General features: G+C 39.5%; 2 protein-coding genes across 3 annotated transcripts in view; one reads left to right on the forward strand and one right to left on the reverse strand.

Annotated features, from left to right (window-relative positions):
• The window catches only part of INSYN2A (inhibitory synaptic factor 2A), a 31,375-nt gene extending 26,600 nt beyond the window's left edge, over window positions 1-4,775 (forward strand). The window contains 1 exon segment of the mRNA XM_005236079.4: window positions 3,673-4,775. Coding sequence (XP_005236136.3) covers window positions 3,673-3,856 — 184 coding nt within the window. The 3' untranslated portion in view covers window positions 3,857-4,775.
• Window positions 1-25,921, reverse strand: part of DOCK1 (dedicator of cytokinesis 1) — a 319,394-nt gene that overhangs the window by 207,353 nt on the left and 86,120 nt on the right. For both annotated transcript variants that reach the window (XM_055799656.1, XM_055799645.1), the window contains exons 26-27: window positions 15,606-15,733; window positions 13,079-13,174 (exon numbers count right to left, since the gene is read on the reverse strand). In XM_055799656.1, the coding sequence (XP_055655631.1) occupies window positions 13,079-13,174; window positions 15,606-15,733 (224 nt within the window). The remainder of the gene's footprint in view (window positions 1-13,078; window positions 13,175-15,605; window positions 15,734-25,921) is intronic.

Genomic DNA, 25,921 nt, shown 5'->3' on the forward strand with positions numbered 1-25,921 from the left:
CAGAAAGCAGCAGCCCGAGCAAGTGGGCTACCTTCTGTGCATGCCTTCAGCGAGGTGTCCGAGTTGTCCACCTCGGCTCTACACCACTCCTCTGATCGTACAGGAGGCCCTGCGCGCACAGTTGTAACCCCTCCTGAGAGCATGCATGCACACACAGGTGCATCGTGCCAACCCCAGAGCACCTCTGAGGTGTCCTCAGAGCCTCCGAGAATGGCTGGAGGCTCGGTGAACCCCGTGCTGATCAGTGCTACCGCACCATGGGTGCTCCGCTGGGAAGTCGGGCAGGTCTTCCCTCCTCTCCCATAGGGCTTCAGGCACCAAGCGCACAGCCCTTCACTGACGAGCAGCCAGTCCGTGTATTTTCTCTTTCTTTCCTGAATACAATTCAAATTCTGTATAGAAAATGGTTTTGTTCCAGGTTTGTCCTGGGGTACTTATTATTCCAGTATCCGAGTCTTCATTGTTTTCCAAACACAATGACTCCATTTCACAAACACAAAAAGCCAAGCGACACCAAGCCCAAAGTGAAACAGAGGAACCCCGAGAGGCTCCCGCTGGCTTCGATTCCAAAATTAACAGACGTGCATAAAAATAGTTTTCAAGTACTGTTACTCTCTACCTTTTTGAAACACTTTGCCTCATTTGCTATAAACCCAACTTCCGTAGCAAGTCAATGGTACTTCCTAGGGACAAAATTAGATCATGATTCACATTTTAGCTAAGTTCCTCAGTCAGTTTAGTGCACATCCATGCTGTGCAACGAACACCACCAGGATCTGGGAAGTGGGAAAGGAAGGAAGAAAAAAAAATTGAAAAAAAAAAAAATCATCTCATTTTGGGTTCCTTTTGCACCGGTATCAGTCCCTAGCAGAAAATAAGATGGCAGAAAAAGCAGGCTCCGGGTGCTCTGCTCTGAGGCTTAGTCAAGCACCAATTAATTCAACTTAGAACTGCAATTACAAAGACATTTTTGATCAGACCTGGACTATACCCGTCCCACTGTGAAGGAATTTCAGAGATGTTAATTACAAAGTTGTCGCCTGTGTTTAATGTGCATATCAAAATAGGATTCTCAAAGGTCTCTTCTTTGATTTTATTTGGCGAAATTTTCATGGGAACGACATCTATGCAAACACTGATACACAGACAGCTGCCCTAAAACATAAAGCTTCTGTCGTAAACCTTGCAAGTATACGGCCGTTTTGGGGAGAAAACACAGAAAACCAGCATATTTATCACAGACAAAATTTTCCTGCTTATAGTTGTTCACAAAACCAGCCTGCCTGCCTATCTGCACTGGAGTTTCATGCATAGTAATACATTTGTGATAGGGACTCAACATGGAGAAACTCCAGCCCAACGTTCCAAACATGGCAGCATCGTCGGTAAGTGAACCTTTAATACGTCCTAATCGGATCTGTCAGGCAACTGATCGTGATCCTAGCATTATACAGCATTTAGATTTGTCTCTTGTTTTGTAGGCCTTATTCACAATTGTCAAGTCTGTTGAAAAATATTATTTCATCTAAGGAAAAATGTTTCTGAAGCCAATAATTATATTCTCCGTCATGGGTAATGCTAGAAGAACATATCACCCTCATTAATTAAGCTTATAGAGTTGTCACAGGGAGGCTTGAAGAAGAGACAGAAACAGATGAAGTTTGAAAGTAGAGAGCGCCACATGGCAGAGAATATTTCAAGAAAAGGTCATTTTGAGAGGAAACCTATAGATGCTTCGGATACAAAAATAGCACTAAGCAAAACAAAATTGTCAGAGCTGTGACAGGTGACAGAATCAAGTTCACGAATGCAAAAAACGAAAAGATCTGCAGCTCTAGAACAAAAATATAAAGAAGTCATATAAATATGGAACACTTGCTGAATTTAATATTATTTCACGTTTGATGTAACAATAAAACCAAAAAATAATGTCAGCTACAGTTAATTTAGAAAGATGTGAAAAATTGCAGAATAAGAAGGCTTTTGTCTTTATACGCTAAAACCTAAGTTTTCAAGAAAAATGAATCATTTGCCGAAAGGAGTGGTGATATTAAACAAAACCTACAAAGCTAAATTGATCTAGATAGACAACAATCAATTATTCTGCAAAATTTAGTTATAAATGATGAAGTAACATGAATGTTTTCATTCATCCTCTCTACTCTTCAGAAGTAAAGTATTTCATTTTGATATAAATAGCTAAAAGACAGTCTGAACTGTGCTGCAAATGGTTTTATGCAGTAGAAAATGATAACAACGTGGGTTTTGTCATAGGGACTAAGATGTTTCTTCTCTTGAGGTCTACCTTTAATAGAAATTGATTATGAAAAAAGTCACCTCTGTTCAGCAGGGGGGTTTAAAACAATTTATCTTTTGCATCAGTTTCAAGTAGCTCTTATGAGAGCTCCCCTGCAAGAATAACATTTTGAAAGAAGGAAAAATGAACTCTGCCAATGCCAGAGCTGAAGCGCCTTTTTTTTTTTTTTATACTCCCAAAATTTATACTGAGAAACAAACCAACTGTAACATATGCCCAATTCTGCACAGATTTGCATGCCACTGTAAATGAGATTTAGAGAGCTCTTGGAAAAGAATCTACTTGATGCTGAGACTCTCTCACTGTATTACTGAAAGCATTTATGTGGTGGGGCATTGACAATCAACTGATATCCCGATCTTGGCACAAAATTACTGCCGCACTCATCTAAGCAACTGCTTTTTGCTAGCTAAACTGCAAACAGGAGTGTGTTATCAAGTTGAAGACAGCATTGTTCTTTCATTAACAAGGATGGATATTAAACAGTAGGCTTGTAGTGAGCTTCTGCAGGAAAAAGATACCCAACACAGCCATCTCCTGCAAATTCAACATTCGCAGGTATAGTTCTAGCATATACCTGAAACTTTAAAAATTAATCTTCTTCAATTTTGGATGTCTTTTTACTGCTCGTCAACTTGGAGATGGGGAAAATACTCTGTATACCTGAAGTCTTACCTACTGTTATTTCTCTCCTCCGCTATAAAAAAGTTTATCACTGGAATGCTGACACTTTTGCTCAGAATGTATTTAATGGTTAAACTAGCACCAACCTAGACACAGCCAAATGCAGAAAGTAACTGAACCCCAAAGCAGGCACAGCCAGGTGCCAGACCAGCCCTTCCACCTTTCCAGCCCCCTTTCCAGGCCGTGCCTGGAAGGCCCTGTGGGCAGACCAGCTCTTCACAAATCCAAAGCACAAAAATATCCCAAACTTCCCTTAGCCTCTTTGATCCCTTCTCCTCCACCCTAAGAGGAAAATAAAACCTCAGAGCCCTTTGAAAGAGTATTTTCTCCACAGAGATGAGGGAAAAAGTAGTATTTCTACTTTTCAGTCACTTCACAGCACTACCACAACCCCCAAGGCCCTCCTAAACAGCAGGCAGAAGTTTGCACGATCGCATTCCTATTTTTCTTTTGCAATGTCCTTTTTTTTTTGACCACCTTCCCTGCCCCTGCCCTCCCTCCCCACCCCTTCAGTTTTGGTGCAAGAAATGTTGGAGATCTGATTTAAACATTTATTTTCTTTTTGTATTTCATAAATTAAGGATTTGTATATTGGTATCATATATTGGCTTAATTGAAATCTTTCTATCATTGTAATTAGTAACTAATTGCTTTTTTCTTCCCATTTTTAGTGTGGAATTGGATTTTAAACAGCAAGAAGATAAACTACAGCCAGTTTTGAGAAAACTTCATCCTATTGAGGAAACTCAGGTTGCACCTTTGCCTTATTCTCAGGAGAGCTACTCCTCCACTCCCAAGCAAAAATCCAAAACTGAATCAAAAAAGCATGGAAGATGGAAACTCTGGTTCCTTTAACCCAAGCCCATGACATGTGGAGTTCAAGGCCTTCTTTGAAAAATATTTGGAGTTCTGTCGAACATCTATAATGGGATCTTGGTAGGCTGATCAGTGTTACCGGCCAATGTAGTTCTGACCGTTCCGGCAGCATTCAGTTCTCACCGTATGTACCAAAAAGGCCTTTGTACCGATAAACTAATGTCCTGAAGCAAGGTGTTGGATAATACCTTGCCAACTTTTATTTGCAGTTCACCAATGTGGGATGTAAAACCTGAATTGAAAAATTTGTACAAAGATGGCAAGTAAAACTATTCCCCACCCCCTCCTTTAGATCTGAAAGCGTCACATTCTAACCTATTAAATTGTAGGCTGTCATCCTGTACACAGCTAAATATCACTATTGTTTTAAAGCCTTTTGGGGGTTTGGTTTATTGTCTTTAAACAACAACGAGGGGAGGAAAAAAAAAAACAAGCAAGCCTTATGTTTGCAATGGTCTTCAGTTTTACAAATCCATGTTGATCGGGGAGTGCAGTTTTCAGCACATATATCCTGGACAAAGCACAATTTTTCATGTGGTCCAAGACCATGAATAATCTCTAAGATGTGACTATGTGTATATTTGCCTTCATGTGATGTAGACTTCAACCAAGCTATCACATTTCAACAGCGCACCATCATTTCTAATTTAGAATTTAGCTATGTCCTCATCACCAGACGAACAAGTTTGCTGCTCATCTTCAACTGGTGAGCAGCTAGAAACCTCCCAAAGTCAGGACAAGCCTTTGAACACATCACACTGACAGGGTCAAGGCTACAGGACAATCATCTGTCCTGGATCTCACTTTTAGTCTTTTGGTACCCAAAAGATCTAAATGGCATAATCTGGCACAGAAAAAACAAAACAAAACAAAACAAACCACCCTACAAACAGAATAATCAAAAGCTTGGCGGATTGTTAGCATTTGCCATAATTTAGTATTTTTTTGTAACACAGTCTTTGGAAAACCTCTACACTATTGCAGAAGGCACCAGAAAATTTATAGTTTGAGCCACGCTCTGAAACCTGTTTGGAAGGAGCATTAATTTTATATGCTATTTATTTACTAAGCTTCTCAGATGGGTTTCCCAGCTTACTATAATTTTTACCTAAACCTATTAATTGTACTTGCTAACCAACACACTTAGAGATGTGAATCAATTTTTTCCCAGTTTTTTTTTTAATGACACTTAAAATTTTGCTGTGAATTATAAACTGCAATTTTTTCTTTAAGTATTTGTTGCTGTCAGTAAACTTGCATCTAGAATGACTGTGGAAAAAAAATTCATGCTAGAAGTGCCCAGGGAGCGAGAATGTTGGGTTTTTTTGTTGGGTTTTTTTTTTTTTTTTTTCTTAAAGGTTTAAGTTAATTTAGATAATTTGAGTCATATAGTGTCCTGTGACTGATTTACTAAGAATTGTTTTTGAAATTGCATACCCTGCAGCATCCATAAAGATACAAATTCTTTATGGAATTTGTGGAAAATGTGGAAGAAATGTAATCATTAGCAGAACAGTTTGCACATACTAAAAAATTTGGAGTGTTTTCATTTACACTGTTTTTCCTCTGAACTCGGCATCAAATCCATTTCTCTAAGAAAACTTGCGGAAAGTAAGTTATTTTCTTTCCCCAAAGCAAAGAGCAAGAAAAGGAAGTTAAAATGGGAACAAGAAGCGCAGAAGATGTCTATACCCAGCTCAAAATTAATCTCAGCATGCTTAAGTGGAAAAAAGTCACCTTTGCAGTAAACCTTCAAGAGGGCTACGAGTTCTTGTACACAAGCAAACAATATCCTGAAATACTTTTGTGAAAGCTGAAGGATTAGAAGGGTGATCCTGTGTACCAGGAAGGAAGTGTGATTTCTTCGTGTGGAAAAAAAATGTGTTTCGTATATTTTATATTGTTTTTAATTGAGAACAGAAAACTGTTTGCAAGGCAGCCCACCCAACATGTTCTAGAAATCCAAATATTTCCAAACAAATATTTTTTTCTGAACAGAAATATCAAATACAGACATAAGAAAAATACAACAGTATTCAGTATTATTTTAAAGTAGTGTTAATAATTAATGAATTCATCCATGCTAACATGCTTAAGTGTTTGGGATTGTTTTTTAAAGAAATTAAATCAAGTATCTCTCAATGGTAATCAATTACGAATCATTAGTGTCACCGAATCAGTAGCTTTTCCCATAAAACTACTCTAAAAGTTCTTGTGCGCAGGGACTCTGACACAAAATTGAACTGTTTTTACGTGCAGTGACTGACTCATAAAGAGACCAGTATTCTGTAACCATTTAAAATGATAGAGGAAAATTCACTGGTGAAACATATAAGAGCTAAAAGTGAAAGTTCTCATGGCGTGTTCTATACATGTCCAAGCTATTTTCTTAAGAAGTTGCAAATTTTTAATTTTTTACATTTTTTTAAAACTGGAAAAGCTAACATACATATAGTCTTGCTTAAAATTACATATCGTGTTATATCGTACCATAAAATGTAATTTGTAATAAAATGTTTTTGCAAGTGTGTAAAATGTATCATATTGTATTACATTTAGAATCACTCAGGCTCAGGTTAGATAGACACTGAGAGAAAGAAAAAATCTAATTCTTTAGAGCTTTTAGTTAAATGTGACTGACAAAGCTTTCTTCACCCTAACGTAGATGATCTTATAAAATGCAGGTATGAGGTTATAACAAAGAAAATGCAACTTTATTTTCAGTGTGGCACATAACGTAGCTTTGCTGAATTCACTGATGATACCATGCACTTTCATACACTAATTTGCTATATGCACTTCTCCCATATCATGCTTAAAAATACTTTCTAGTCAATAAATACTGCAGTGATTTTATATTACTTGCTATTTTCTGAGTCCGTATAATTTTCGTTAAGCAACAGTTACATTCTTTGTTTTAGAACTATTAGGAAACACTATTCATGTGAGTATCACTTGTTTTCTTAAAGAAAAAGTCACTGTAAAAATAGTTTAAAAATCAGGATAAGCTGAAAAAAAATCATAATTAAAACTCAAAAATCCTACCATCAGTACAAAGTGTTTGCTTTTTCTTGCTTAAGGTGCAAAAGCACCGTCTATGCCTTTGATTTCACTCTGTGTTTTAAAGGTTAATCACTTTTTCAAAATCAAGTACGTTCATTTCTCATCAACACGTTCAAATCAAGTACGCCATTCGATGATACCATTTCTTTAGCATCTGTATAACAGCACCCATTATATATTACTACTGGGGTTTGTTGAGTGATTGCCACTAAAGATATAATGGATATACCAACACAGTTCTGGTCTAACAGAATGAAACTGACTGCATGAAAGAATTTTAAGTATTATTTCAGCATCTATAAAATGCAACTGTGGCTTATTAAAATAACTGGAGTGCTATAAATTTGCTGTCAGTTTGTTCAGGTGAATGCAGCTTGTTCCGATAAACGTTGGTAGGGCGTACTCCATACCATTCTCTGCACCAGTGATAGTACATTTCACAACGTAAAAGCAGCTCAGTATTAGTGATGGAACAAAAGCATTACCATCATTCAAACAGCGCTTCAGTTTTTGTGAAATTAGTTGGCAATACTGAATTTCAAATGTTTTTGAAAGATAAGAAAACATGCAATTCAATAAAACAAAGTATAGTTTTTTCCATCGTAGAAGGCCAGTGAAGAATATGAGGCTTTCTGCCAAATGTTTTGGAACCCATTTACCCTAAACTTGACACATTTTGAGGCACAGAAACACAACCTACATCTAGCTTCAACTCCTAAATAACTTTAGCCCCACACTCTCTCCCATGACCCTCAATACCTTGTATTTTACTTAGACTTAGGCTTGCATTTTACTGCCGTCCAGAAGGGCATCCTGCTGGAAGATGCCAAGAGATGGAGAATCCACCACTGTCTTTCCTTGACCAGTTATTCCAGTGTTCACTTCCCACATCAGTGCCATATTCTGTGCTCCACTTCACACTTCTCACTCTCCAGTGCTGTCACCAGCTCCTCCTTTTCCCTTTGACAGGTGTCATCTTCACTCTACAGGACTCTCCTGCACTGTCACCCAGGGGCACCTCTAAATCTCCTTCTGATTAACCCCAAAGGGCTTTCACATCTCGAACCAGCGATCACTTTCTCTACTTTCTGGTAGACTTCTGCCGCATTTCCGTTTCGGTTTCACTACATCCTCATTTTAAAGTGTAGAGGGGGCGAAAAAAACCAGACATGGGAAACACTCCACTCATCAGTGAAGTCATCATGTCCTCTCCTGTCCACTGCTTCCTAGGCACACATCCCAAGAGTATCTATAATCCTGTTTTCTTCCCTGATCACAGCAGGTGTTCACACTGACTTTGTTCACTTAGATCACTCTGTCTTCTTCTGAGCTACCGTTTGTAAGAAGAGAGGCTGTTGGGAGGCAAGCCACTTTCTACATTCTTTGCTCTTATATCTACAAGCTAGAGGATTTTTCTGTATCAAAATGGAATTTGATTTGTTCTACCATATAAAGGAACCAAGATTATCTGTTTAATAGACAATGATCATACAGTTGCACAGATCTGCCAGCTGAAGTATCTTCCAAAAATTGTACACATAGGGATCCAAAAACCCCATCTGGATGCCCTTTCTGAAATTAAAGAGTTCAGCAACTAGCTTGTTTTTCTTGGCTTTGTAAATGAAAAACATCCAAGCTGCTGACCGCAAGGAAGTAGGGAGTAGTCATGATTCATTTTGGACCTACCATCGTGTCCAGTCAATTCTGATTTACCAAAGGACGCCAATATGCTGACTCGCGTGGAATGCAACATCCTTCAAAAGTTACTAGGTGAGGCAAGAGATGGTTTAAAATTATCCTTCAAAAAAGACTCAAGGAAGTATGCTCCATTGACTGGGTTTTTTTTCAGGCAACACATTCTCCAGTAGGAAAGATTTTTGTGATCTTGTTACAGGTGACTTCTTACAGCACCGTAAGCAGGACTAGCTCTAGGTACCTGCAAAAGGAACGCAAACCAGCCAATTTCTGTGAGCAGCAACAAACCGTGACCTTGCATCAGACAACTCAGCGACCACAGGCTGCACATAGTTCTTACCTTCACTACAGTAACACATGCAGAACCTTCATTCAATCAGCAAATGGATCAAGTAAAAATCACCAGTGAGACTGCCAGAGCAAAATGTAGCCAAAAATAACGAGTATTAAAGTGGCAACAAGACTTTATTTTTTCCTGCATGTTAAAAACTTATTTAATAATGCAGGCTGGAAACACATGCTAATTTCCAAGTATATAAATCCACTGCTTTCACTGAAACTACCTGTATACCCGTCCAGACTGTGCTTAATCTTAGTTAATACAGACACTGATGAAACTGAGGGTCTGGGGGGTTTTTTAACAAGTTCTGAAGACTTGAAAAAGTGTTGTGTGCACAAGCTGTGTGCAGTATCACAGATGTTAACTTAGATTATTCTTGCTGCCAACTTCTACCAAAATTATGGTCACATCAGATTTTAATTGATCACTTACAGTCTGTTTTATTTATTTATTGTCTAGCTTTCCTTTTTACAACTGGTCTATCTTATTTCAAGATAATTCTCTTTTGAAGGTATCTGATAAAAATAGCTTATAATTTTTATCTAGAAACACACATTTAAGGAAGCAAAAATTGAAAAAACAGATGTGAAAAGTCAAAAGAGACTATTGGAGAATCTTTCCAATCTGTTCAACAATGTAGAAGAAAGAGGCACCTCCTGTAATTAAGCATGGTTAACTGGCAATTTAAGGTTTAGTAGACAGAAACTTTGGTACAGATGAAAAATACAGCTTTGAAGAATACTGCAGACCAAAAATTTGTAAAAGGTTGTACCCAGTACCTCCCATATTCAGATTAAGATACGGTAGGCATCAGGTAAGAGTTACCAAAATCCTTTCTTATTTCCTGGATTAAGGTGGAACATTTGTAACACAGTGAAGCAAATACATTTAAACAGGTTACTGTGCTGGTACTGCCATCACTGTGGGGTGGTCATGGCATCACAGAACGGTTTGGGTTGGAAGGGACCTCAAAGCCCACCCAGTCCCACCCCGTGCCCCGGGCAGGGCCCCCTCCCCCCAGCCCAGGCTGCTCCCAGCCCCATCCAGCCTGGCCTTGAGCACTGCCAGGGATGGGGCACCCACAGCTGCTCTGGGCAGCCTGGGCCAGCGCCTCGCCGCCCTCACGGGGAACAATTTCTGCCTCACAGCTCATCTACATCTCCCCTCTCTCAGCTTAAAACCATGGTCACTTGCCTTACACTGAAGGTCAGGGTTTTGGTCAGATAGGTACTCCAACTCATCTATTTTTCATCATTTTTTTTTTTTTTCCAAAGGAAACTGACCCGGTAACAGTCATTTAGTACCAAACATATGGAACCCTATCCATAAGTTACAACACAGAGGAAGTCATTTGAATTATTTACAATATCTTTAACAGCCTCTAACTGCATATCATCCTGAAAACATCAATTCAGTGTCTTATGTTCCCATTACATTAGCATATCTAGCAACCTCATCTATCGAATGCTTTGTTCACTAACGTTAAATTGCATTATATTTAAGCGTTCCACCACCTCTGTTCCAAGATAACTACACTGTCACTTGAGCATTTAAATTCTTTACAACCCTTTACTGATCACAAAATTCTGGCCTCTCAAATCCACCATCTCTCACTGACATCACACAGTCAAAACCAATATGACTGGAAGTCACACAAGCCTCAAACTCAGAAAGGTATACAAAGAATATTATCAAAATAGAAATGGAAACAATTTCTACAAACAACTGTCTGGGATCTATAGGGGTAAAACATCAGAGTTCATGCATCCCAAATGCCACAGTAGCTCCACAGTGGTTAGAACAGAGGTTTATAAAGAATGTGAAATGAAACAAGGTCGATTGCCACCATAAGGGGATTCTGAATCTGTTCCTGTATTGCTCGCAAACAGAAAAGAAGTCTTGTTTCGGATGAGAAGAACCACGTCTTCCAGTCGTTTGAGCTATTCAAAGCAGGATCCTCAGAGGAATGCTTCCAGAATAAAGCTAACAGCTGATGAATCTTTATGTATATATATAGTTCACATCTACAGGAGTAAATGCCAATTTCTTAGTGTTTTTGATCCAAAGTAGGTTTTTATATTTAAAGTGTATTACGCAACATTAGTTTTTGGATGAAGATGACCTAGCTAAGTATTTATTCAAGGTGAAACACACGCCAGCTTTAGTAGTCTAATATGGCTGCCTTTATATAGGAAACAAACTGGTATGTCCTTTTAAAAAAGTTACCATTACCTGAAATATGCCTCTGTAAGATCCTTTATTTTTACAATTCCTTCCTTCTACTCATCCGATATGGTTAATTCTTTACTATAAGTTCCAGGTAAAACTATACGAGCATTGACAAAAGAAAAGTCAATGCATAATTTCAACCTGGTTGTGATCCAAGAGGGGTCAGGTTAAGTCTGCTAATTATCGCTTGCATTTTACTCCTCCTACTTTGCTGACACCACAAAAATGAATTGTTACTGGTTGATCACAGGCGCATCCTTTCAGCAACAGACTGAACTTTAAGATAGGAGTAAGTACTCATTGAAAATACCTGGTGCTATTAATACTCATTACATAATTATAGTGTGCGCAGATCGAGTGATTTCAAGCTCCATTCATGATCACTATGGATATTTTTAATGCAACTGTACTTAGTTAAAACATATACAGAAGTTTTCAAATATAATTTGATAAATGCAAAAGGAATAATTAACATTTCAAAATATCATCTAAATCACGTTCATCAAAACAGTAATTAATTCACATTCAAACTGTAACTGAAGAAGTTTCCTGTATGTCTTACAAGACCACACCTCCTGCTCAACTGAGCGAAGTCATGAAGTTTTGTACCCTTGTACAGAAAGCTATTAAGGTACCTATGCCACAGATTATTAGTCATTTCGGTGATAATGCACAAAGTAACAACAACATAAACCTTTTGACTTCCTTTCACTGTTCCTGCATCCCAGCACTAGAATATTCTGTAAGATCGATCTCTACTTAAAACTACTCCTTGATCCAGCAATGGATGTGGTGATCCACTACCACTCACAACAAAAACTACTGTTGCACATCAAAGTGATAAAAGTGGAAGACAAAAGCAAAAAAACGATTAGAGAACGACGCACTAAAGACAAAATTAAAATTATAGCATGTTTGTTGACACAAGGACCACCATACACCAAGTAAACAGGACAGCAGTAGATAAGTCATATGTGCTGAGGACAAGTGTCACTGTGTGCAATTACAGAGAAATAAAATTGGAAAAGAAAGGGAGATCAAAAAAAGAAAGTACTTATGGACTCAAATACATCTGAATAACAAGTAAAACCTTTTTAAAGAAAGAAATCAGTATATCAAACGAAACTGAATCAAATGAATATAGAACAGAAAGACAGCTACTCAGCCAGATGAGAAATCTCGTCCACTTTGCATCTGGCAACTGATACATAGGAAACTAGTCAGACACTTAAGGAAGAATATAACGTAAAGACAAACACCCAGAAAGACTCCCAAAAACATACTAAGATCTGTCCCCATTTTAGCTATCAATAGGCCTCACTATTTTGTTCATTATTTAGACCAATATTAACGTTACAGTTGAAAAATTAAAATGTCAGGCTTTAAAAATCACAGTGCTACACCACTGATGTGGAACAGGGTAACCCACAGCTACTGCACCAGCTCTAGGCTTTCAAAACATGGGCCTCTATACTTCAAACATCCAAATGCTTTGCTATCTTGGTTATCTCAGTTGTAGTCAAAAAAGACATGCAAATGCTTGTAGAGTCAAAAGATTGCTAATGTAGTAACAAACATGCAAGTCTGTCATTTCCACACTTTTCAGCTGGCTCATTACAAACAATACATCATTTTGTTAAACACAGATATGTAAAACCTGGCTCATCACCTGGCCACCAATATTTTATAAGTATTTTTTCTCCCCCTGTGTAAACCATGGAAAAATTACAAGCCAATGTTTTACAGCTTACTGAACACAAAGACAGTTACTGAAGGTTTTGATTGCTTTGGGTCACCTGGGATTTAAATCCTATTACAGTCAGGTTCAAAAAGATGTGGCAGAGGTATTTAAGTTTACATCAAGAGACACTTACAATGAGCTCCGAATCACGTCCCATGGAAATGACTGTTCTGTTTACTGTCCTCAATAGCTTCTCCATGATTATCTGGACATGCCGTTGTGTTGGCCCCTAAGGAGAAAGAATAAATTAGTGGTAACTAGATACAACAGACACCAATACTATTGAACTATTTATATTTGCCGTTAAATCCACCTGTCTTGTGAAAGTTAAATAAAACATCATTCACTGCTGTTGATCAAAAGCAGAAAATTAATCTCCCAGTTCAACAAACACCATGCAAAATCTATTTTATTAATACATGTTACTGATAAATTAACATGTACTGTTATAATAATTTAAATGAAAATTAAGTCCCTGGAAATATAGCAAAGCCTATGACATTTAGTTACCCAATAATTTTATTTTCCCTAGTCATTTATCCAACATCAAAAGCCCACAGGCATTACCAAATTGTGGGGAGCCCTATTCTGCAACAGCTCAATTAAATGGAACAGAAAACCGAAGAAAAACTCTGGTTAAGGAACTGCAATTTCAGTCAATTGTTTCAAAGCAGTATTTCTGCATTAGAAGTAATCTGCTTCTGTTTTTGAAAGAGTTGAAAATGAAATATTTAGTGCAACCAGCTCTTCAGAACAAGTTCAAAAACCTCATGCAGAATGATGCCTACAGGAATTGAAGGCAAAAACACATGACAAGGAGAAAGAAACAGATGAGCTTTGCTCCCGTCTTTTACTTTATAAAAAGGTTTCTACAGAGCTTTCATTAGTCTGAAGGAGAAGACTTAAAAAGGTTTCTGTGAGATGGAAAGGGGAAACAATTTGATAGCCAACATTTGTGAGTGTTTTCCCAGTTAATTATCTAAATAGAGCAGCACCTTTGTGTTGCTTCTTGACCAAACACAGTCCAATGAACCATCTTCGTTCTTATGCCTGGATCTGTGTAACAACCCACATCATATCACTGGATTACGCCTCATTATCAAGGGTAGATTTGTATATATACGAAAAATACATTTGCGTTTTTTGAAGAATGATCCACCATCAGTACAAATATACACAGCTACTGTTCCAATACGGACTTTTCTTCCTGCTGCTGACAGACCTGTCTTTGGGATAAAGCTTACACATTCAGGGAGGAACGCACCTATCTCGGTACCCTGCTCCTCCCCACGCTTTCTGTCCTGTGAGGTTCTTCTAAGCCTTTCCTCCTCTCTGCATCCCCAGCGCTTGTGGTGCTCCTGCCCATTTTCAATTTTATTTTACCTCCCTCCTCACTTGCCATGCTTCCTTCCTCTCCCTGTCCACTTCTCCACTGGCAAATGGCTACCTATTTTCTGTAGCCCCCTTGCAGCTGGCTACTAGCAAGCAGTGGCGCAGGGCACCTCCGGGCTCTGCTCCTGCAGCCCCGCTGCAGCTGGGCTCAGCCTGGGAGATGGAGGAGCTGCAAGTGAGTCGCTACCACAGAGAGAAATGGAGCCAACAAAGAGTGACAGGAAGCAGCCAAGCTGTCAAAAACAAATTCCTTTTAAAATAACCCACTCTCCGAAGCAGTCACACAAAACTACTTTCAAAAAAAAAAGAAACCAAATTGGAATGCCACCAAAAACCATACTCAAATTATATGGTAGAGACAATGCGAGTAGCTGACCCCAGAGTCCTTTCCAAGTAAATTAGTGTACAATTCCACACAGGACTTAAGGTTCAGGCAGCAGCCTCATCAGCCCAAACTTCTATAAGAGAACATCAAATCACCGCAGCTCACCAGCAAAGCACTAATATTTGCATATTTATGTGAAGTCAAGAGAGACAAAAAAGGGACTGTTACGCAAGCTACACACCTGCATACAAGCCCAGGCCACTGCACAGGTTCTCATGCGCAACCATCTCATACGTTTACGTTCGGAATGGATAAGACAACTACACTAGTTACAATATTCATGCAGAAGCCACCACTTTCCAATTCAGGTTGCTTTTTACTGAGGTGGAAGGGTTTACTAGCTAACTTTAAATGGCACTTCAAAAAGCTAAACAAGTTTGTTGTGTTGACAAAAGTGTGTGTGCAGGTATATGTATATGTATGTATGTATGTATGTATATACACTCCCACCCCTTCAGGCTGGCCTAGCAGGCCAGTAACAATACAACTCAAAAGTGCATGTCCCAAAATGCTCATGGAAGAAAAACCAAACCAAACCAAACACCTTCTACCTAGCAGAGGCTACACACCATGTGAGAGAAAAGTTGAACTCCTCAGTATTTCTGTTTACTCACTATCTAACCAAGGTCTGGAAAAGTGTTATTGGATAACAGTGCTGTACTGGATGTGCCTCAAAAACAGTAAGAAATATCCTGAGATGTCACACAACACGTCCTCATCACCGGATACCTAAAAAGATGACCTAAAAGAGACTATTTGGGGCAGGGGGACACAGAGAAGAAAAAAAAAAAAAATCAAGCCATCAGGAGTTACCTGCTTAGTTCAATCTAGTAAGATCCATTTTTTTAAAGTGCTAATCGTCACAGAACCATACGATACTAACCACATCTTTCTTGTAAAGCACTTCCAGGATGTTACTCAGCAACTGGCAACAAGCCTCCAAATCTTCTTGTCTTTCCAAGTGATACTTCAGCTGATCTGTCATTGTTGGCAGCAAGATTTCCCTGCAGTCTGCACACAAAACATAAGGTTACATACACAGCTTTAAATAACTTCATAGCACTGCCTAAATAGCCAAGCTGCCTCAGTGCTTACATAAGAGTTAAAAAACTAGGAAAAACAAGCTAACTTCCAGATTTCCAGTCACCTGCTTTTCAACCAAACCCATAGAAACCTGAAAAAGTTATGAGCAAGTGAAATTAAAGTCATTAGGTTAAGAATGCTTGGACAAGCGCTACCCTCCCAACCACACCACCAGCAGCCCCAGTTCAGCAAACTACTCGCGTGGCCTCACCGATATTAACTGCCTCTGCTTAAAAGCACTGGTTAACTGGATCTGCCCAGCACCACCAGCGTTACATGAAACATTACGTACAAGCTTAGCTTCACGCTTGCTAACTGGTTGAGTGTTGGCAAGGTGTATTAAACTTCCTTTACCTTACCCATACTGGTTACCAATACAGCATAGGCTAACCGTACAAACACAGTTCACAGAGATGTATGATGCTATTCAGATTAACGTTCAGCAGTGTGATGTGGTCTTTTACAGCTATAAAAATGCTGCTGAAGTACTTTATTCTGGCATACAGATGTAGTTGCTTGTACCAGGTACGGGACTTGCAAAGAGAGACAGGGAAGATGAGGAAAACTGACACAGAGCTAAATAATGGAGCTCAGTGTCTTTGCTCAAGTCAAGAACGTAAAGGAAATAAGGTGAAGATCAATCCTCCTAAACCTACCAGCAGGTAACACTGGGGCACGTATCTAATTAACCTCATTAGTATATAACCTGCAAATTGTCTGGCAGAGAGGGACTCCAGGGACCTAGGGCTCATTCCTAACCCTGGACCACATTTTTTTTCCTTTAGGTAAGATGGCACAGCCAGAGATCCCAGCCTTGGGTGTGGTGGCATTAGCTGCAACCAACCCCAGCATGACACTAGAAGCATGCACACTTTATCCACAAAAGAAAGAAAGAGTGAAGTTAAAACCATTTAGCCTCCCCCACTCCCAGCCCCCAAATAAATCCATGCCTAAAGGAGGGGAACTGGTTATCCTTGTTCATCAGAGCCTCAAGAAGGAATGCTGATTAAATTATACAGCGTGCATACCATCAGCATAGTAGCGAAACATATTTGGGGGTGAGGGAAAGGAAAGCGGGAAGGGAAAAGGAGGAATTAAGAGCATTTTGGTATTTTTCCACCACCGCTAAACAATACTGTAGAACAGGAGCCAAAGAAAACCATGAGACCTTTCCAGCTGTTTTACTCTTCTGAAGACCAGTTCCCAAGTCCCTTTCCCTCCCAGTCTGCCCAACTGTCTCACATACATACAGAAGAAGGTGTGAGCTCTGCTTTGCCCAAAGGAAGGAGTACTATGTCTCTATACTAAAAGGGCTGGACTACTAAGCGGCCAGACAGCTTCTTCTGAGATGTCACATGCCTAAGACAGATCGAGAGCAGCACAGGTATTTGCACATGAAACAAGTATATTGAAAAACAATAGTCACCATTAAGAAGTTCTTTTTCTCCTGACACGTGGACATATACTATCACAGCATGGGTCACTCCAAACAGTTGCTTTTGTACTATAAAGTCCACCTGGCCGAGAATCTCTGAAAACACGACTGAAGAACTGACTTTCTCAACTGCTACACTAGCTGTTGGCCCGTGAGATCTCTAATTATACAAGATCTGGGAAAAGATGGATGAAGCTCTTGACAGCTACACATATAACACACTGACATTTTTTTTAGTGATATTACCCAAATTGCTTTGACTTGATGGCATACGGATGACTCACAAGAGGCGGCTTCATGGCAGTCTTTAATGACTGTATCATTGCTTAGAGATAATTTTCACACAAAAGCTGAAGTCCCTGGAACATTCAGAAGTGCTCATGAGCACTCAAATCATAGTCTTTTTACATAGTACTGGACCAGTAAGCATCACCATCCCAACATCAAGAAGCGTGAGTAACAGATCACAGCAGGAAGCACGAGACTAGAAAAATGAAAACTGGAGATTTATCTCATTTAAGAGGGGATGGGCTCTTATTGCAATGTGAAAGCACTTATTTAGGGTTCTACGTAAAACTTTCCTGGGAAGCCAAGAAATCAACAGCTCAAAGTAACACTTTCAACAGTAGGAAACCTCCTCCTGGTAGCAGCAGAGGGCTACTCAACCGCAGAAGCTCCTTCTACAACTAAATAATTCCTTTATTGATACACATTTGGTCTCTGTCCTTTTGTAGTGGACATAACTGGCATCCAGAAGCAGTCAGGATAGCCAGGAGTTACAGAACGAGCAAATTGGTGCTGAGAAGCTACAGCAAACACCAGTAGCTCAAAGAATGATGAAGATCTGCATCACCAAAAGAAGGTGACCCTGGCTTCAATTCACCAGAATTAAGTACCTTTGCTAGCTTCATCTTTTGCTGAAGAGACATCCAGAGACAGAATGTGCATGTCTACCCTTGACCATTCCTGATGATTCCCGTTGGTATTTATGAGGTGCTGCACCCCAGGCACCAAGATGTCAGTGTTGTAGAAGGTACTATTATAACAGAGTACCCAATTGCATCGCATGGGCCCCACACAGGTGCCAACTTCAAAATCCAAATTCCATAGTGAAAACTGAGGCTCAGCAGATGGCCTGCTGGTTACAAGCACAGGATGGGGCAAGGCAGTATCGCCAGGGCTAAAATACGCACTGCAGATACCAGAAAAAACTGACAGCTAGGATGCAGAGATGTGCCAAGGATGAAGAATTCCACTACATGCTTAAGGTGTTATGTTTTGGCTTGCGGTGGAAAAATTGACACAGGTGTTAAAAACTCAGTGTCAAGGTGAAGATTACTCTCACTTGATGGTCTAAGTGATAAGGTATGGGCTCAAGAGGGCTTGCATCTGCTGCTAAAAGAGAGAAGGCAACAGGATTGATGAGACAAAGGTGGACTTCATAGGGAAACGGTCTGTCCAAAGTCTGCCAGAAGCCTTCAGCCAGTGCCGTATGGTCCAACTGTAATGACTTCAACTATCCTCTGCACCTGCTTCAAGACTCCCATGTCATCACTGACCACAGCCTCCAGTCCCCTACGGAGCCAAAGAGTTACAGGAGCACCTCCACACACTCATCCCTTCAGCGAGATACACAGCATGAAGGCTGGAATCCTGCTCTCCCAAACTGCACAACAGGGAAAAATAAAAGTCACCACAAAAACCCAACCAACCAACCAACCAAAAACAACGCAACAAACAAATAAAAAAAACCCACACCACCCACAAGAAAAAACGTGCTATAATGCAGAATAGAGAATACTCCATCTCAACAAGACGCTAGAGGAACTGGAACAGCAGCATCCTAATTCTGCCTTGTGAGCTCACACATGGAGGATGAGAAATAACACTGTATAAACATACCCAGCTTCTAGTAGTTAAAAGAAATATTCTTCAGTCTCAAGTGACTCATGGAAGAACATGTTCACTAGGAATGCACAAGTGGGCTTTCATTCAAAGAAAGTACTTTGAAGAGTTACTTTCTTCAGTGCAGAGCTTTTCTATTTAATTGCTTCTTGGCCATTCAACCTCCAGCTTTGTAGCTCAAAAAAGAAAAATCATGGTCCATTTGTTGAAATTTTTGCCTCCATAAACAGACATTAGACCCTGCAATGTATACACATGGGGAAATACACCTAGCATTGACTTCATCACATCCCCTCATATTCATTTCCATTAAGAAGCAGAGAAATGGGTTTACAAAAGATCCAGAAACATCTTAATCGTAACTTCCCATTATTTGTTTGCAACAATAATATCCTAATTCTATACAGATATTAAGTGAAAGGAGGTGGTGATCCCTGGAAGAAAAAAAAAAAAAAAAAAAGCCAAAACAGAAGTGACCTCACTGAAAGAGCCAGGTTGCTCATTACATGATCTAAAGCCCCTGATATAAAAATGAAGCCTCCAAACTGCCCTAATACAGTAAACAATAATACATGTGCATTTAAAGCAATAGTTTGCTTTCACATATTTCAAATGCGTAACCTTAGGTAAAAAAAATAAAAAAAACACACCAAAAAACACCCGCCAAAAAACCTTAACCCAAACCATAAAACCACAGCCCACAGCAACCCCTGAATAGAAAAAAGAAATTGTGAGTGAAGATGCAGCCATTACATACAGAAGGTTTGCCTGGTACTGACCTGCCATGTATTTCATGTAATCATCATTTTACATTTGCTTTAAACTTCTGCCTCTGAACTGCTCCAGCCCCTGGCCACGCAACTTCTGTCCCAAAAAACATTCCCTTCCTTGCTCAAGTACTCAAGACTATTCTGACACGACAGAATTACAGGACTCACCGGATAGATGCAGGTCAGAATTAACTACAAATTTTCCACATAAATTTCAACCCAGCTCAGTATGTTTGACCCAAAGATGCTTTGTGATTGCAGCATTTGTGCCTCTGCACTTGTGAAACCTCAGTACATATCGTTACCTTAGGTTTTAACGTGGAAAGAAACGAGTAGATTCAGAATAAACCCACAGAACAGTGGTGCCACACACTGCTTTCACCAAATGCAGGGGAGAGAAAAAACCCTGATACCCAGTTGCTAAGCACTCCAGCAAAGACATACAAACGTGCCTTTGTAAAGCCTGCAAGGTGAATCAATCTTTAATAACTTACAAAGGCTCCTAATTAGAGGTTTGAAAATGTTTCACGTCCCCGTTAAACCCCACTAGTGGAGAATGGTCAAAGCTCAATTTAATATCTGCAAGCGTGCAGAAGGCGAAAATTGCAGCTATGTCATCTTTGAGTTAGATTGTCTAGAGTACACTCTAATCAATAGGGAAGGTATTCAAGTTGGATTTCTGAGAAAGGAAAAAGTAATTGATTTGTCATACTACTTCATTCGGAATCACACAACCTATACAAAAGACTAAGTTCCCTCGGGTAGACTTGACAACGCTCCTCAGTAACTACCTTACAGGCTCCCTGCCTTCCCCAACATCCACTTGTAAGCATCTGCCGTTTGGTTTGTAGCTGTTGCAGGTTATAAACAGGAGAGGATAAAGTGTCAAGGTGTGCTGGGTACTCGATAAAAAGATCCAAATACTTCCCAGGTTTTTAAAAACAAACAAGTCCATAAACCACTACCTCCACCACACACACCAAAAAAAAAAAACCAACCCCAAACACCCCCACCCCAGAGAACCGCACAAGCATCAACACGGTGAAATTTTTCTAAAGATTACTTGGCCTTTCAAATTATCAATGGAACTTTTACATTTAGGAAGACATACTGATATATAGCTTAATGTGAAGTAGGCAAAAAGAAATAAATATTGCCAATGGGAAAGACGAAAGTACTCAAAAGTGTACTTCACGATACTCAGCATCTGGCAGGCAATAAAATTATATTAACATACTGGATGATTTTTACAGACTTTTCCCTGCTCTTGCAGCTTCTAAAGGCCTGCTTGCAGGGTACCAGAAGACCTCCCCAGCCCTGCTGCCCGGGCTCTCGGGAGGATGCAGCACACAGCTGACCTTGCTGATGCAAGGGTGCGTGGTGCTGCTGGAGCGGGCTTGGGTGCTGCTCTGGAGCAAAGTTGCTGACAGCAGGCACCATCCTCTAGATCCGTGTCTTTGTCCCATGGGTTTCCCATCACAGAACAGATCCCAGCTTCACTTTGAGGTGAAGCAGCAACAGCTGTTGAACCAATTCCATCGTTGTAAGGTTTTCTAGATACATCCATTAAAATACAAGAGCTAGAAGACGACAAATTCCAAAGATGGAATCCACCAATGCACACACAAAAACACACATACATATATATATATATTTATATTTAAGCAAATCCAGTACTATGGTAACATGCTCTACAAGTAGGTAAGATTTTAAGTGCATCCTTTGCTACACAGTATTTTGAAAAACACTGCGTTGATACCTTGGTTCCTTAGGAGCATTGGAGAGGAAAGGTTAACCTTCTTCAGCCTGCCTGTCACAAACACCTCCCAGCCCTGATTAATAGGCAACCTTGATAAATCTATAGTCTATAACATTAGTCTTCTGTTGAAAAGCCAGCTCTGAAGATAGCTCATGAGTGTGATGCACAATGATTACAGAAAACAATAATTTGACATCTGTTCTCTTCTGCACAAGTCCAGCCCACAATGATTAATGTCACAGGAATGTGCAGTGAGAATAAAATATTAATCTCTATAAAAGGATGCTCAGGAGGCATTATCAACTTATAAGCATCCAAGCAAAGACTTTGGATGAAACACTGACACAGGAACTATGCTGAAGCTAAATACATGAAATAATTTTTTGTCAGTTTAAAAACATTTCCTTTGGAGTGACACTGACAAATGCATTTCTTTATTTTACGGTTCACCTAGTTAATGTGGCCTATAAAATAAAACAAAACTTATGCTTAGTAACCTCACTTCTACTACACAGCATGGAGACAAAAATCGTAATTTAAGCCATGTTAAACAATAAGGACTCTTATAAATGCTATATGCTACTGATATTTAACAGACTAACAATTTCCTAAAGGAGAAATCACTAGATTTCCTAACTGTTTAAGAATACTGCAGCTACACAGCTCACTTGCTAATTAGCTGGAAGTCATTTGTAAAACAAAGCAACAGCGAATACAAACAACTCTATGGGACAAAACAAATCAGATAAATCATTATTTGCATAAAACCAAAATTGTGATGTTTGCAAGGATAAGACACTTTACCAACTGTAAGTACTTCCACATGTAGAACTGAAAACATACATTAGGTTATTATAAAACTGTTCCACACTAATTTATAAACTCATACTTCTATGCGGACATACTCTTGCAGAAAACTTTTACAACCTAGAATCAATTCAGGTGCTAATCTAAAGGAAGGCTTCCATTGTTTTGGGGTCTGAGGTGGGGGGGTTTGGAGGGGAGAGGGACGTGAAAGGAGGAAGAGATACAGGGTTGGGCTCCATCAAACGTTTGCTGCTTTACACAGACAAAAAAAGGATATGGTGTGCACTGTCATGGATCTGCATAAATTACTGTGATTATAAATGTTACATATTTATATATACATTTACTTCTATATGGTCATATGCAGTTATTTTTATATAATTATTATATATTCCTATTTATCTTATTTTTATAAGGATATCTACTGACATACTTATGTCCTCACTGAGCAAGATGTGCACGTATTTGTCTAAACTAGTACCATTTAAGGCCCTATTCAAGTCTCAAAATCCAATAACTTGCTGAATCAGGATGTTAATCACTGACAATTTAAAATGCTTTGCTGCATGCAAAAAGCTGCATCCCAGTTAGCCCAGATGAACACTGGGGTGTTCAAACACCCTACAGATGCACCCAGCCCAGTAATTTCTTCTCTGCAAAAATCAGGGAGCAGGGCAGAGTCAAGTGAACTCGTCCAAAGCACAGACTGTAAACCTCTGCGTTCACAACTACCCCTTATCCCGCTGATAGCACTACCTGAACAATTTCTACACACAAAAAATGAGAGAAAATATCCATTAAAAAGTATGGGAAAACACAGCAGTTTAACCCTTGAAAGAACTCCTAAAGGGCACACTCTGAGATCACGGCCGTGATTTAGCCCTTGGAAAGGGCTCATGGTGCAGGACTTCTGCAGCAGCCATGACCAAATGACCTTTTTAATGACATTCCAGGAAGCGTTTCCTCACATAAGAAATGGAACAAAATCTAAACCAACATGTAACACAGGTCTACTGCACAAACAGAAGAAGAGAAATTGAGCATCACCACGTTAGGGATTATTTTCCATGCTTCAGAAAAACAAGATGCAACTTAACTGCTTTTCCAGAAGAAAACTCACATTTGTTTTGCCAAAGCCACTGTAGATTATTGAATCAAACGTGGAAAGGATAAAAGAGAACTAAGGTATGCAAAAGAGGCCTTGAACTTGATGAATATAACCCCTGAAAATGGGCAGAAACAGCCGTCTTTATGTTAGTGGGGAATCAACAGGAAAATCTTTCCTCCTTGGTGGTATTTTAACGTATGTTGTTTCAAGGACATAAACTAGAAGCATGAAGATCTGATATAGATTTAGTCTAAATAGAGAGATGATTTCTACTTGTTGGCCTGTGTAAATAACCACAAGCTTGGAAAAATATGCTTCTTGAAGTCACCTAGCTATTATTCTCTTATCAAATACATAATATACAGACACATGCACAGACACACACTCTGCTTAACACTGCTTTGACTGACTCACTACATACCAATTTTTCTTTCTCCCTTCGGTACTAGGGCTCAGATACGAGCCACTGTTAGGATAAAAGCACCAAAACCTAAGGAATGTACAGTGTGTTCCTGCCAGGGCTGAAGAAACCTTACTAAAAATAAGCTTAAGTTGAACAATTACCGTGAATTTCAGAAGGAAACATGTAAATGACACATGACATAACTAGAAAAGTAGTAAAATTATGGAACTATATTTTACATTCTTTTTTAAAGACCTAAAACCCACAACACCCTAGTACAGTCTCATCCAAGGTCCCAAACTCTTCAGATTTCATGAAGACCACTGAACCATCCATCACTCCACATCATTCTTCAAGCACAACGCATTACCCAAACTTTCACATACCCACCCCTCTCACCCCAAAATCCTTCAAGCTTCACAGATTCATGTATTTTGAATTTTCATGCCTCTGGAGACGCAAATAAATCTTCCTTGACCCCTCAAAGCACAGAATTAGAGCATTTCTCTCCAACAACAATACACTGATGAAATGCTGTTTGATATTCTGTACGTTTTACAGCTTTCCATCAATTCCACAATCCTATACTGCATACTGCCTTTAGAAGAGAAAAATCTCATTTCTGCAATATGATACAGGATTAGTTGGATACTTATATGAAAGTATTGCCTATCAGTTAAAAATTATTTAATCAATGAGGAGGAGGAGGGGCAGTCGAACTACGTTTTAATAATAAGAACTCAAACACACAGAGCAAGGGGGGAAATCCAAAAATCTAAATTTAACAAAGGCTGTGGCTAGGTGTTTATTTTCAAGTGAAATGTAGTATTTCTGAAAGTTTCCCAGCACAACTGACTCTCCAGTCACAAATTTTACAGACAATTACCAGTGGCAAGAGAAGCTTTTAAGATAACGCTTTGTTTATCAACACATACATACGTCTATAAGGTCACACAGAAGCATACAGAAGGGAGGGCAAGGCAGAGGTGTGCACGCTGATACAGTCCACGGGAAACGGCACCACCACATCACAGCTGCGGCGAACCCCGCCAGCCCTCCTCAGCGTCAGGCTCCATCCCCTGGGCACCGCACAGCCCCAGAGCTGCAGCCGCCTGAAATCCTTGTCCCACCACTTGGACTGTGCCCCACACGCCCAGCTGGGCAGCACCAGCCGCGTACGTGCCTCGAATCTCCTCTGCAACTCAACCGAAGCACATGAGATTTAAGACATTCTTAACAGCCAGTGACATGAACCCCCTGGTTAGGAGCCTCCTGATAAGATCCAAAAGCCATTAAGTAGCACCGTTCTGTCAACAACACTGGACTGAATTCAGATTAATGACCCTGCTATTAAAACAGACTCATTTGAATTTCTCAGGAGCATAATGATATTGGACTGTACCATTTGCTGCAACCCAAAAAACCTAAGTTTGAGAATTAGATTTAAAATACAAACCATCCATGCACAATTGGTTGAATAAGGGAAGACAATGACTAATATAGCAAACAGACAATGTGTCCCTATAGCCTTCCTTAGGAGTGCTTCTTATAGTCATAATTTCTTGTTTGATCTGAGTTATCTCAATTTCCTCCTATCCAAGACAGTCAAGTATTATACCTTACATTACTGACTTCTGCCCCAAAGACCTTGCAACCTAAAAGCAGCCAGGAGAAGGAAAAATTACTACACAGAACACGAGCAAGAGTGAACGAAGGAAAAGAATAGCATTGATGTACATGTCTGAAAGAGCAAACATTAAAATGGTCTCACAGAGACTACTACCATTTTACCCAAGCCTCAACATCTGCATTCTTCCTTTTTATTTTTGCAAACCCTGAAATTCAGAGTAAAATCATTTGCTGTGGCTCATAAGGGCTGAATAATTTCAAAAGAAGATCTCAAAAGCTAAAACCATGCTGAACCGTATT

This window comes from Falco peregrinus, chromosome 1 (assembly GCF_023634155.1).
Source record: "Falco peregrinus isolate bFalPer1 chromosome 1, bFalPer1.pri, whole genome shotgun sequence".
Taxonomy (NCBI): domain Eukaryota; kingdom Metazoa; phylum Chordata; class Aves; order Falconiformes; family Falconidae; genus Falco; species Falco peregrinus.